Genomic DNA, 13,660 nt, shown 5'->3' on the forward strand with positions numbered 1-13,660 from the left:
TTTCTGCACGAAGCTCCATCTCGCGGAGGATTAAATGAGCAATGCTCGTTAAGTACTCATCAATTTTATCCCAATATGCTTCACTTTTTTGGTTTCTTCCAAAAACATTGTATGTTCCATACTTAATCCACCCACTGGGTAGCACCAAATTTTGATCGGTAGTCCATTTTGGGCTTTTTCGGCGAGCATGAGTTGAATCCTCTACATTCTCACTTTGAGTGGCTTCATTTACACTGCTCATGCCACCAAAACCAATTTGTGTAAAAAAATCGGGCAATTATGTTGATCCAATATTTGGAACAATTTCATTACCCACTGAAGTAGAACAAAAATGAGATATTTGAGATAAATTTGGCATCATCGATCCATAATATGGAGAATATTTTGGAACAGATGATGATATAAGGAAATTTGGTGCAAAACAATAATTTGGTATATTTTGGAGTGTGTTTGAAGATTGATTTTGAAAATGATAGTTGTTGGGATTTGGATTTAAAAGAAAATTTAGACGAATTTTGAGTGTCAAATGGATTATTATTGTGATCCATTAACCAAAAAAAGAGTTTAAACATAATTTTTTTAACTGAAAGCTAATACAAAAACTATAGTGAAAATTGACGTTTATTTTATGTATCCAAATTAAGTGAGATTAGTTTCTATTTATAGATCATAAAAAATCATAAACTTTAAGATAATTTTTTATATATAAAAAACGATTACTATAAAATAATTCACTTTTAATAATTGGAGGAGATCAGAATCTCAAAAAAATTTGGTCGACCAATAAAAATATAGGAACAGATTTAAAGAAGATAAATGTGTGTGTGTTTTTTGTCGAATGGTGGCGTGGATTTAACTCGCTCAACTTTATATCCATTCACTTTTCGCCATGTGTCTCTGTGTCCCCACTTTTTTGAAATTCAACTGATTGAATTTATTCAAACGAATGTATTCCACATAACCATTTATTTCCATTCAACTGTCTCATTGCATGCCATAAACTGTTGAATCTAAAATTCAACTATCTCATTGAAGGTAGTCTCATGCATTTCAAAAGATTCTATAGCTGTTTTTTGAACCACCTATAGCCATCTTTAATGTGAAGCAAAGCTATGAAAATATAATATGATCAAGGCTGCGACGACGCTTTAAAGGGTCACAAATTACCGTTGAGTAGTGAAAGACAAAATGGTAAGTCGCATTAGTTAACAACCAAACATTATACATAACCACACAAGCGTGGTCGATTGGTACAACGGGTTTGAAAATATGATAAGAACTTCGGGTTTGAAACCTACCAAATTCAAATGTATCCATTTGTGTGATCAGATAGTATGAGTGTAACACTCGTCTCGTCCTCTCTTGAGAACGGGTTACTACTTATGGTAAAATATCAAATTAAACCAAATAATAAAACCGACTAAATTACCAAAAATTTAATATAATAAATCCAAAAGAAAATGATATAAAATTTAATAAAAAATAATTTGAATCGTGAAGTCGAGTAGAAAACCAAAATAAAACTGTTATCATTCAAAAACATCAAATTGTACAGATATCCAACTACTTGTCAATGCCCATATAAAAGGGGGAAAGGAAGGGTGAGTAACATGGGATCATTCAGTGAAGTATGAGATACTACGCAAATATAGAATTTTGACCATGGGAGTCCAACCCTAACATGAACAAACATGGCGTTTATACACTCCACAAAACAAACAATGCGCATATAATACATAGCTAGCATCTGCACCATGCATTCTCTTCATAAGAATATGCTTATGTAACTCTATGGACGCCGCTAGTACATGATTCTATCCATGTAACCCACAATCTCTATAACCAGGCGACAAGTATAACGTCTTTGTACTCCGCAATCTCCACAAACGAGCAACCAGTACAAACATCTTTGCAAGTACAATCATATTTGTACTCCACAATCTCATATCGAACTAACATTTATACATATATATTTACATAACACATCATTCAATACAAGCAAGAATCAATCTTTGAAATTCCTATACCCAGTTAATAAATAATAAATAATAACACACAAAACATCAATAAGACTCGATTCATAAATACACTAAACTAGCCACATTAGCACAGGATGTTACGAAATAATCCTCACCTTAACCAAAAGTGGAGAACCAAGTGGATCAAAAAAAAAGAACGAGATCACTTGATCACCAAATAAGCCTAGAGTTTTGCCTTATGGTCTCGGTTTGAGGCAGTGGCGCATCGAGAGAACAAATCGGAGACACATCACATGAGTAAAAAAAGAAAGAACGAGCATTAGATTTAGGATTTATGATACATGATTTCTTGATGAAAAAGAAACGTGGAACATGACACTCAAACCCAGGCTCGGCTCAAAATTGTAATGGACCATATTCAAAATATTAAAATGTACCCTTGTTTCATATGTATTTGACCTTTGTTTTATATGTATTTTCATATATTGACACAAAATAATAGAAGACCCCTTAAACCTAAACTAAATGTCTAAAAGATTATGGACCTTGTGCATGTTCACCCTGGGCACATGCCCAGAGCCAATGCTGCTCGAACCATGACATGGGCTCACGGTTGACGAAAATAAGAAGTCGTTTGTTCTTGTGCCTGCCTTTTAAATTTGGCTTTTTCCCTTGTTTATTTGGTGTACAGGTAGGTGAGGTAGCCAGGTAGGTAGGTGACTATGAAAGCTGCAATCATCACGTGTTTATTGAAACCTTGAGCTCTTAATTATTGCATTGGATTTTGAAAACTAGTTTATTTCTGGAGCGAAAGGGTAAAAAAACATTTTTTTGAGAAAAAGAAAACAATTTGTTGCAGTGTAATATATACTGCCACCAAGTTAAAATCCAGCTAATCTGTTTCATTTCATTATTTCCCTATAATGTAACAAGAGCAATTCCATCTTTAGTAGGAGAAAAAAATTCAAAAACAATAAAATTATATATTGATGGGGTTCTCAAAATCTTGAGATATGCATACAACAATTTCTCAAACGAGAAACAATTGCATATATATGTATCTCAGAATTTAAGAACTCCATCAATATTTAGTTTAATATATGTAAGTGTAATATAAATGGAAAATGAATCTTATATAATGATATGTGTACTATAAAAATAATATTAAAAGGGTATAATATATGTAATACTTTCATTGGAAGTAATATTCTAATTTAGTTGATTGTTTGTTATTATAGTGAAATACTTCCTCTGTTTCTAAATAATACATGTTTTAGCAGTTTTTTACTTAGCCTTGATTGGTAGAGCATTAGCATTAGCAGTATAAGTATGCTATAGAAGCAGTATGCTGCATGAGCTGTATGCTTTTGCTAAACTGTTTAATAAGATGATTGGTAGAGCAGTATGAGTATGTTATTTAAAATTATTATAAAAATTAGTATATAATATATAATATATTTATTTTTAATGAATATATTTCTAATATATATATAAATATATTAACATATAAAATTAAAAATATATATAATTAATTTATTTTATTTAATAATTTTAAAATTATGCTTATATCGAAAAATATTATTTTAAAATAAGTTTTATAATTAAAATATCTATTTTTAAATATAATATTTCACACTTAAAATAAATTAAATTATATAAATTAAATTATATTTTAAATGTGAAATACTATTTTTTAAAAATATTTTTTTATTGTAAATTAATTTTAGAAATAAAAATTTTATTTTCTAGATATAAAAATAATTTTATGATATTATTAAATAAAATAAATGAATTAATTATATATTTTCTTTAATTTTATAAATTTTAAATGCAAATGCTCCTCTAAAAACTTCTTATGAGAGCATTGGTCAGAGAGCATTTGGAGAGCATTAGCATTTAGTAAATGCTTCTTTAAATGATTTTCTAACAATTGTTGATTGGATAATGTATACCAATCAAGACCTAGTTTCTAAAAGATCAACGTTCTAGATTTTTTATGTATTTTTAATAATGAATTGTAAACTTTAAGAAAGGTTAATTGACAATTTTGAGTTTATTGAATTGCCATTGGTTTAAATTTATGGAAATTGTTATAATTTTGAAAATTAATGCATTGATAGTTAAATATTAAATTTTTCTTAATATTTGTGAAAAATCTAAAACATGCATTTTTTTAGAAACATATGGAGTATTATTTATAACAAAATATTAGTACTCATTAATAATAATACTGCAAATTCGAATATAGTTATATAATTAGAACGAATTGAATGCTTCACTCATTATGACATTATGATATGTAAAACACTTAGGTTATCTTTTTTTAATGATCTACTTACACCTATTTTACCATGTCCTAAAATAATCCATAATAGACAAATTTACTTCATAATCAATTATGCGCCGAACTGGGTTTAAAATGTTCATAAATTCTGATTCAATTCATTATTCGTTTTGATTTGAACCAAAAAAAATTCGTATATCCGTAATTTTAGGAAGCAAAAAAAATACTACTATGTAAGACCCGCAAGAAACAAAGAAAAATGCAAATACTAATAACTTTAGGAACGGATATTCGATCCAATCCGTTATATGCGTATATATATATTAATAATTATATATTACATATAAATATTATATTAAAATAATTTTATTTATTAAATTTATTGTATTAGCTATTAAAATTTAAAATTTAATTAAATTTTATTTTTTTAATAAAATATTATTATTAATATTAATAATATTTATAATATTTTAGATTTTTTATTTTATTTTATTTGTACCGATCGAATTGGATATTCAGTTAAAAGTCTAAAAAAATGGATATCTGGAACACATAATATTCATGTGTATATGGATCGAATCAAATCAGATAATTAATTATTCAAAGACATGAAACAAATTGTGAATACCTCCAAAATCCGGATATTTGATCCACACCTCTGGTTATGGGTCATTGTACAAAAGATGGATAAATAATAAATGCTCCAAATGGAGCCACGTTTCCACTTACATATATTGTATATTTTTCTGTTTTTTTTGGATAAAAAAGAATACATTGTGATTATTGGAACTTATATTTATATATATAATTAGTTGTGTGTTTGTGCTTGTCGTAAGAGATCGATCATTATGGGATCAATGGCTCAGAAGTCAGTTTTGATGTTATGCGGAGAGTTCATGGAAGCATATGAGACCATAGTACCTCTCTACTTCCTCCAAGCGTTTAGTGTTAGCGTCCACTGCGTTTCTCCTGGTCGCAAAACCGGCGACAAGTGCGTCATGGCGGCTCACGATCTCCTCGGCCTTGAGGCATGTTTCTGTTATAATCTTTCACTTTTTTTTGAACATTCTGTTATAATCTTTCACTTTCTCTTCATCTTGTTTTTGCCACTCGATATATTCTTTACCCCCCTCCCCCCAAATAATTACATTTACAATTAATAATCGAAGTATAGGTTAAATAAAACAAGGTAGAGGTTAAATGATTAAATGTACTGGTATTTCACAGGTTATATAATTATTTTTCGATTTTTCGTTAATTGTACTCTTACCCATTAATACAGGTGAATATATTGTTTTTATAATTAAATGTTCATGTAACTGCGATAGTGTAGGGTGATCCTACTCTAAATGTGCATTCAACCTTATATCTCACATCATTTATTTTTCATTTCATTTGATGTCTTAGAATTTATATGTATTTTTGTTTCAGATTAAATGACGTTTTTAAATTTCTATGCGAAAATACAATATAATGCTATTTGTGGCCGTTAATATCATGAAATATGATTTTTAATTGGTCAAGTTAAATATAAATAATGATGTTTTTATACTAAACGAGATAAAATGAAAATGTATAATTTTTTGATCGGTGTGTAAAAACTTGTATTTTAAAGACACATTTTTCCATCTTATTACAGATATACTCCGAGTTGGTGGTCGATCATCTAACACTGAACGCAAACTTCCATGAACTCATCCCGGAGCAATACGACGCCATCATCATTCCCGGTGGTCGTTTCACGGAACTTTTGAGCACTGACGAGAAATGCGTCAGCATGGTGGCTCGATTTGCTGAGCTTGGGAAGATTATTCTCACGAGCTGCCACAGCCAGCTGCTGTTGGCGGCGGCGGGTATACTCGCCCGTGGAATGAAGTGCACGGCGTTCGAAAGCATGAAGCCTTTTATCGAGCTCTCAGGCGGCTCGTGGTGGCAACAGTCCGGTGTCCAAACCGTTTTCGACATTACCGATTGTGTCATGGACGGAAAATTTATTTCAACTTTGGGGTGGCCAACGCTTGGAAACACTCTCAGGGTTTTGTTAGAATCAATTGGCTCTAAGATTACTTGCTCCAGGGAGACTCAGCCTTCTTTGCTATTCTTGATTGGGGTAAGCTTCTTCTTATCATATGACTATGGAACGAAGTTGACCCTGTTATTTTTGTTGGAATCTCAAAGTTGACCCTGTTTTTGCACAATATGGAATGGGAATATAAAAATTGATGAAATAAACAAATTTCTTGAGATATATAATTACAAGTTAAAAAACTCGGAAAGTCAGTAGTCAATAAATTATACTTTATCCATTTCAAATCAGATGTACTTTTAGTTTTTTTTTTCATTACAAATTAAAAAAAAAATGCTAAAAGTTCAGTTTGCCTTTACAACTATTAAAATATTTTGCATTTATTGTTTAAAAAAAATAAGTCGGTATGAAAGAGATAAATTAATGAAAAATTGCAATAAAATCATAAAACAACACTTATTTAATTTGAAACAAAATTTTTACCTTACAAGTTACAACATGTAATAAAAGTATACCTACTAAACTATCACGCCTTTGGTAACAAACATAAAACTTAAAAAGATGTTAATAACATAAATATATAATTATTTATTATTTTCAGATATTTATAATCATAGAGAAATATTTTGTGTATATATTCACACGTAAATTTGATTTAGAAACTCACGTTGAAATTATATGATACTATCAGTGGCACTAAATCATTGATTTTCTCATTCATATCTTCTTTTTGATGTAAATTAGGATTGTGTTGAAGATTACAGTATCAACGTACCATTTAAAGCGTTTCAAGCTCTGGGATGTAAAGTGGACGCAGTGTCACCTAACAAGAAGAAAGGTGATAAATGTGCTACCATCGTTCACGACCTCGAGGAGGGAAGGCAACTTCCTACCGAGAAGTCCAGCCACAACTTCTATGTGACTGTCGCCTGGGAAGATGTCTCTGTGGATGATTATGACTGCATTGTGGTTCCGGGAGGAAGGTCGCCGGAGCTCTTGGTGATGAACGACAAAGCCGTCGGATTAATCAAGAAGTTTGTCGAGAAGGGCAAGTTTGTTGCTGCCATTGGAATGGGAAACTGGCTACTTGCCGCTACCGGCGCTCTTAAGGTAACAAAATATCGTTTATATATGGCACCGCCTTCGTATAGCACACTCCAATTTATATTGCTCGCAACTCCGGACATAGCCGGATGAAATATTCATCTTCACTCAAATTTTAAAGAGCTGATTATGTGTTTCGTGGCTTCAAAATTACAAAAGGAATTTAAAAAAAATTTAGTCTCAGAAATCTCAAGACCGCTCGCAAATTCCATAATTGTGTCAATTAATTATTTATTTATTTTGCAGAAGAAGAGATGTGCAAGTGGCTATGGGACAAAGGTGGCTGTGAAGGTTGCTGGCGGGCAAATCTTGGAATCAGAGCAGTGCGTGACGGACGATAAGCTGGTCACAGCCGCAACAACTTCTGATCTGCCAGCCTTTGTGCATGCATTGTCGACTGCACTTGGTCTCTCTGTTGTATTCTAATGTAGAAGTGGAGGTTTTAAACGCACAATGAATCTCATTTTAACATCTAGGTGATGTTATAAGCGAATTCACCGGCAAACAAATAATAAACGTATTTTTAAAAATAATTGTACACCCAATATATAATGATGATATGTATATTTGCATTCGAATATGTTTAGGAATATTAATGTGGATGAGCAAGTCTTACAATAACACCGTAGTAGAGTGGCACAGTAACTAATATTTACAAGGAATTAAAAAGGCAAAGATAAAAGAGCTACCCCAAGAAAATCACAAAACCAATAAGTGACTGACTCAATGTTGTGGTTAATGCTTGTGACGCCAATGAGGCAGGGTTTCAAATATATTTGGATTAGTATCAATCTGATTCTGTATGCTTTCACGGTTCAACTGTTCGGGCAAGAAATCCGGTTTATCTACTCTCTGATATGGTCCCAAACCTGCATCAGCAGTACTTGGGATTGCCCGTTTCAATGGTATGTCCATGTTTGTTCTTGTCCAACGCGAAGGGTTCACTCTTGTCACTCTTTTCACCGTTTCTTCTGCCATCTTAACCTGCACAGGTTGTTTTTATCAGTGCAATAAATTAGATAGGATAATAGTCTTGAGTGTTGTATAATCTTTAAAACAATGATATGTACTTTTGTTCTCAAAGTTTCGATATCAGCTCTTAGAATTCTGTTGTCGACAGTAGCTGCATCACAATGGTTCATGTCACTAAGACCACCAAGTAAAGTTGAATGCTCAACTCTTTATTGGCCTACCTACGAAATGTAAAAACATTCCCCATTAATCAGTGGCCAAGAAAGCAAATAGAGAAATGTAAACGTATATGAGCAACAATTAGAAAGACGAGAACCTGTGTATCAAATTCACTCATTTGTTCTTGCTTTCTTCTCCTAGAACACCTAGCAGATTCTCGGTTTGAGAGCATCCTAACCAATTACCAAATACAGAATCAGGACACCTGACTTCCGGATGTCCAAAACTGACAGAAGCACTCCCCTTCTAAGACTCTATTCTCAAAGAGAGTAGAAACCCTCATCCACAAACCTTGAAGTATCTAAATATATATCAACTTGGAGATCCAAAATAAACAATTATCAGAAAGATTCGAGGATACCTCCTAGCACGCTTCACGTCAGTAAGATCTCCATTATCAGCACGTTTCTGTGTCTCCATCAAGATCATCGTCATCAGAATCATCTCGTGATGAAACACTGGTAGTTTGCCTGGCTGGAGCATTTGGTTTCTTTTGAATGCTTGTTGAGGGATCAAATCTAAATGAAGCAAACGGGTGAGGTTTGTGCAACAACGGAGCCTAGAACAGTAAAAAACAACCCCATCCATTATCCACAATCTGAAAAACAGTTCATCCATAGAGAATGCACTAGCAATTGTGGAGTTGCAAAACGATTATTCTCATCTAAACTCAATACTTATCAGATCGTCACTTTGGCTCAAAGTCTGAGTGACATACTTGGAAGGGTTAGAAGTTAATCAACGAACGAAGTCACCATTTTTCTAGTCAATCTCATGAAATCTTTGCTTTCTAAGTAACATTTCATCCATGAGTATATACATAATAGAATGGAAAGTGTGTAGCAATTCAATACCGGAATGCACTAGCAATTATTGAGTTGCAATAATCTAAGCTCATACTTATCTGAACCAAACCAATAAAGATCCAAACCGAACCATAGGACTTCCACTTATGTCTCCAGAAACCTCAACCCCGAAAAAAAAATCCAAATCAAACCTATGCCTAAAAAATTACATGTGATTGCAGCTACGACTATTTGAAACACAACTACACAAGCAACAACGTTTCTCACCATAAATATGCATACTACTCAACAATCTCTTGGGCTCTTGGCTCAGTTAATTGCCACATCTACTCTCTAGGCTACCACCAAGGTGCTTTATATATCTCCGAAACAGTAATGGCAGTATCCTCAACACGAGTTTTCACCTCCGAGATCTTCGAATCCATATACTCTTTATGTTTCGATATCGAATCAATAAGCGCAAAGAGCTTTGCAGCAGTAGCTTGAACCTCCGCTTCACTCTGCTTCGCCTCTTCTTCCAATCTAACCTCCGAAGCTTTCAACATCTCCGCAGCTTCTTTCTCCACATCTTCGAGATTCATCTCCTCAGTTTTCAAGCCCCCCGCCATTGTTTTCGCCTCCAAGTCGCATTTTGCAGCCAACTCCTGAGCTTCCTTCTTCACTATCCTCATCTTATCTTCCACTTCAGTGATCTGCAGCTGAATCGACCCGAGAAGTCTCTTTCTTGATTCGATCTTGGCAGCCATTTCAGATGCGTGTTCTTGTAATGTAACAAGCTCCTCCACCTTCTTCATCGACCCTTCTTTAATCCCATCACACAACGAACAAAGAGCCGGCTTCACTACAGCTTTATAGTCCACACCCATCACCTCTCCAGGCTCCACCCCTCTCTCATTCACAGCGAACTGAACATCCACCTTCAATCTCCTCATAGCTTGGTTACAATCAATAGTTAGCGTCTGAATCTGATGAAACTGATAACTAATCTTCGAGTTAAGCTCCCAAGCTTTCTGCTCCCAACCATCTCTAGCAGCCTCGGCCTCAGAAACATCTCTCTCCACAGCTAACAACTCTCGTTTCATCCTCTCCACATCTCTCACATTAAAACTCTGTTCCTCCACACTCTTCTTCAACTCCTTGTTCTCCTCAGAGATCCTCCCCGTCTCTTCCCCCTTGGCTATCACCTCCCTCTCTTTCTCCTCCAAAACCTTCTCCATCCCACGAGTCCTCTCACTACGCTCCGTAACCATCGTACAAAACTTGTTAAAATCTTTCTCGAAATCAGCTTTGACTCTCTCAAGAGCCTCTTTCTTCGAGGGGCCTTTCCTCAGGGCATCGAGTTTCGCCTCTAACTCGCCGGACACCTTCTCACAGTTAACGATCGTTTCGGCTATACTAGCCTTCTCACCTTCTAACTTCCCGAAGAAATCGGAATCAAGATCGGTAACCATGTCGTCCTCGTTGCGGATGAAGTGGCGGAAGCTTTGGAACCCGAAGCATTGCATGGAGTTAGCATCCGCCGAGGCGGGACTCGACGATAGATGTTGACGGTAACGAGCGTACTGAACCAACCAGTTAGCAACGGCGAGGACGTTAGGCCAGTTGTGAGGCGAGTTCGGAGCGCGGAGGGTTGATTTAGTGAGCTTGAGAGGGCGGGCAGTTCAGCGATTTGAGGAAGAAGACGACGTCCTCGTCCCATTTGAGAGCGTCGCAGGGGAAATCGACGGTGGAGAGGAGGAATTTTAGGGTTTCGGAGATGTCTTTGACGGGAGGGACGGGGCTGGCGCGGAGTGAGATCGGGAAGTTGTGTGAAGCGAGGAAGGTGTTGATTGATCGGATTGCTTGAGATCTGTCGGAGTATGGATCTCGGCTTAGGCCGACTGATGATGGACGGCTGCTCGCGAAACTGGCGTCGGAGTCTCTTGAATTTACGAGGTGGCGATGGTGTTCTACTGATGGTTGTTGTAGCGAAGGTGCTCCCCCGAAAATGTCAGTCGCTTTTCTCTTTCCGGTGGCTTTGCCTCTCATCTTTTTTGTGTGTTTTTTAGATAACTAACGTCGAGAAGAATGCGAAAGATTTTGTGAATTTATTTTGTATTTTGAAATTTGTATTTGGTAAAGTGTAACCTAAAAAAAGATGCATTTTGTCGTCAAACCTTATTTTTCCCTCTTCTTTTCAACCAGCATTATTTTTTGTCATGTCAAGCAACAACATTTTTTGTCGAACCTTATTATTTTTGGAAGGATTCACAAAGATTGGTATACGTTTCTTCAAGGTTTAATGCTTTAAGCAATGATGTTGTTAATATTACCTGCTAAACAGCCAAACAGCCATACATTATTGGTCGCAAAAGTTTAGATCTACTTCTTTTTCTTTAGGTAGTATATACAATTATGTTGCTCATATACTTGCTAAACCAGAGCCATTAGATGGATTTTTTTATTGCGATGGTATTTACCCACCTATATGATTAACTCCAAATTTATATTTGGATATTCAACTTTCGCTATAAATAAATTCTAAATGGTGACCGAGGAACAAAGAGGAATTATCCATTCCTTAATATTCCTGAAAAAAATCACCATTCACGAGGAATAATTTTTCCTTCTCATTCTCTACCATTCTTTTTTTTTGTAGAGAAATAAAAAACAAAATTGTTCCCTGTTAAATTTGAGATGGAACAACTATTTCCTTTCATTCCTACAATTTCATTCCTCTATGTTCCTTTCCTATTCGTTCCTCTTGTTTCCAAAATAGTCACCAGTCGAAGTTTGTCGGAGAAAAGATATAAAATCTCAGGAATTGATGAATTATGATTGAATTTAATTGATATCTTTTAGGTGGATCTCACATTCATGTTTTCAACTAGTCGAATCTATTTAACTACAATTAATCTACGTACTCTTTTTTTTCAACACTATTATTATAAGTATTCAACAGTCGAATAAATGTTTCAACTAGTCCATTATACATGGTCTAACAAAACTATATGAGTTATTCTGAACATCTAGGTTCACCAATCAATAGGATTTCATTATTTCAAATTTGATATCTTTTAAAAAAGGAAAAAAAATATTGTCAAAGTTATATTATGTTTTTAATATAAAAAAGTAAAAAAAAAGTCGTTACAGAAAAAAAGAATTAAAAAAATATGTTTTTAACGTCGTCAGCAAAACACTAAGTGGGGGTTATTGGTTCTAGTAGTTTAGTAAATTTAGAAATACATTTTGGATTTAGAAATTTTGATAAATCCATTGATTTTAAAATCAAACAAACAAATTTCAGAATCAAATATACAGATTTCAAAATCAAAATAAGTGGATTATTATAAATCAGTCAAATGGATTTTCAATAAGTTCAGATTTGTAACAAAATATATATATATATATATTTTTTTTTAAAAACTACAGAATGTGTTTTACCATGCTTTTGGTTTGGAGTTTTAAGTGTTTGTACTTGTGTAATTTTTCTTAATATGTAATAGAGATTATATATAAATTATGATGGACACATACAATAGAAAGTGGAAAATATTAAATTGTACAAATTGGATAATTGGAAAATTTTTAAATAGAAAACTTTCAAACGGGATCAAGCAAAAAAAAAAAAAAGAAATGTATATTGAACTGAACATAGTGGTTTTAAGTCAAAACGTGTTTATGTCAAATTTTCTCTTTTATGTGTTTTTCGTTTTAACATATATATATATTTTTTAACTCACGTAGCAAGCATCTCATATATTTGTTAAATAGTGCTTGTTTATAATTGTTAGAGGAACATGTTCAACACGTATGACTTGGGGCAAAAAAGATACCGAGAACATCAATAATACAAATCTATCGAAATATCAACACTCAACTCAACATTTGCTCCTTTGTATTTTTAACTTAAAATCATTCATAAATCCATTCAAATCCATTTTTAAATCAAATCTTTAAACAAATCATTATTATTGAATAACACCTGATTTTAAAATCTATTTTAAAATCATAGAACCAATAACAATGAATTTGAATATGGATTCTAAAATCATAGAACCAATAACACTAGATTTCATTTGTATTTTAAAATCCATTAAAATATATAAACCAATAACGCCCTCTAAACCCTAAATCTTAATCCCTAAACCTTAGATCCTAAACTCTAAACCCTTGGGTGAACCATAAATCCTTGGGTAAACCCTAAATCCTTGGGTAAACCCTAAACCCTTAGATAAATCCTAAACTCTAAATAAAAACACTAAACACTAAAACTCTAAACCCTAAACCC

At 33.6% G+C, this 13,660-nt stretch overlaps 1 protein-coding gene and 1 pseudogene across 1 annotated transcript; one reads left to right on the plus strand and one right to left on the minus strand.

Annotated features, from left to right (window-relative positions):
• Positions 1-4,939: 4,939 nt before the first annotated feature.
• Positions 4,940-7,995, plus strand: LOC106410448 (DJ-1 protein homolog F). The gene is made up of 4 exons (XM_013850940.3): positions 4,940-5,291; positions 5,903-6,373; positions 7,034-7,399; positions 7,640-7,995. The coding sequence occupies exons 1-4, from the start codon at positions 5,112-5,114 to the stop codon at positions 7,817-7,819; spliced, it is 1,197 nt and encodes a 398-aa protein (XP_013706394.2). The 5' UTR covers positions 4,940-5,111; the 3' UTR covers positions 7,820-7,995.
• Positions 7,941-11,567, minus strand: LOC106410447 (annotated as a pseudogene).
• Between the last annotated feature and the right edge of the window lie 2,093 nt (positions 11,568-13,660).

Source organism: Brassica napus, chromosome C6 (genome assembly GCF_020379485.1).
Source record: "Brassica napus cultivar Da-Ae chromosome C6, Da-Ae, whole genome shotgun sequence".
Taxonomy (NCBI): Eukaryota; Viridiplantae; Streptophyta; class Magnoliopsida; order Brassicales; family Brassicaceae; genus Brassica; species Brassica napus.

Bases quoted from the DNA above. Each gene is read 5' to 3' on its own strand.
- LOC106410448 (XM_013850940.3), top strand. From the start codon at position 5,112: ATGGGATCAATGGCTCAGAAGTCAGTTTTGATGTTATGCGGAGAGTTC. The intron at 5,292-5,902 runs GCATGTTTCTGT...ATCTTATTACAG, and splicing joins ACGATCTCCTCGGCCTTGAG to ATATACTCCGAGTTGGTGGT. The intron at 7,400-7,639 runs GTAACAAAATAT...TTTATTTTGCAG, and splicing joins CCGCTACCGGCGCTCTTAAG to AAGAAGAGATGTGCAAGTGG.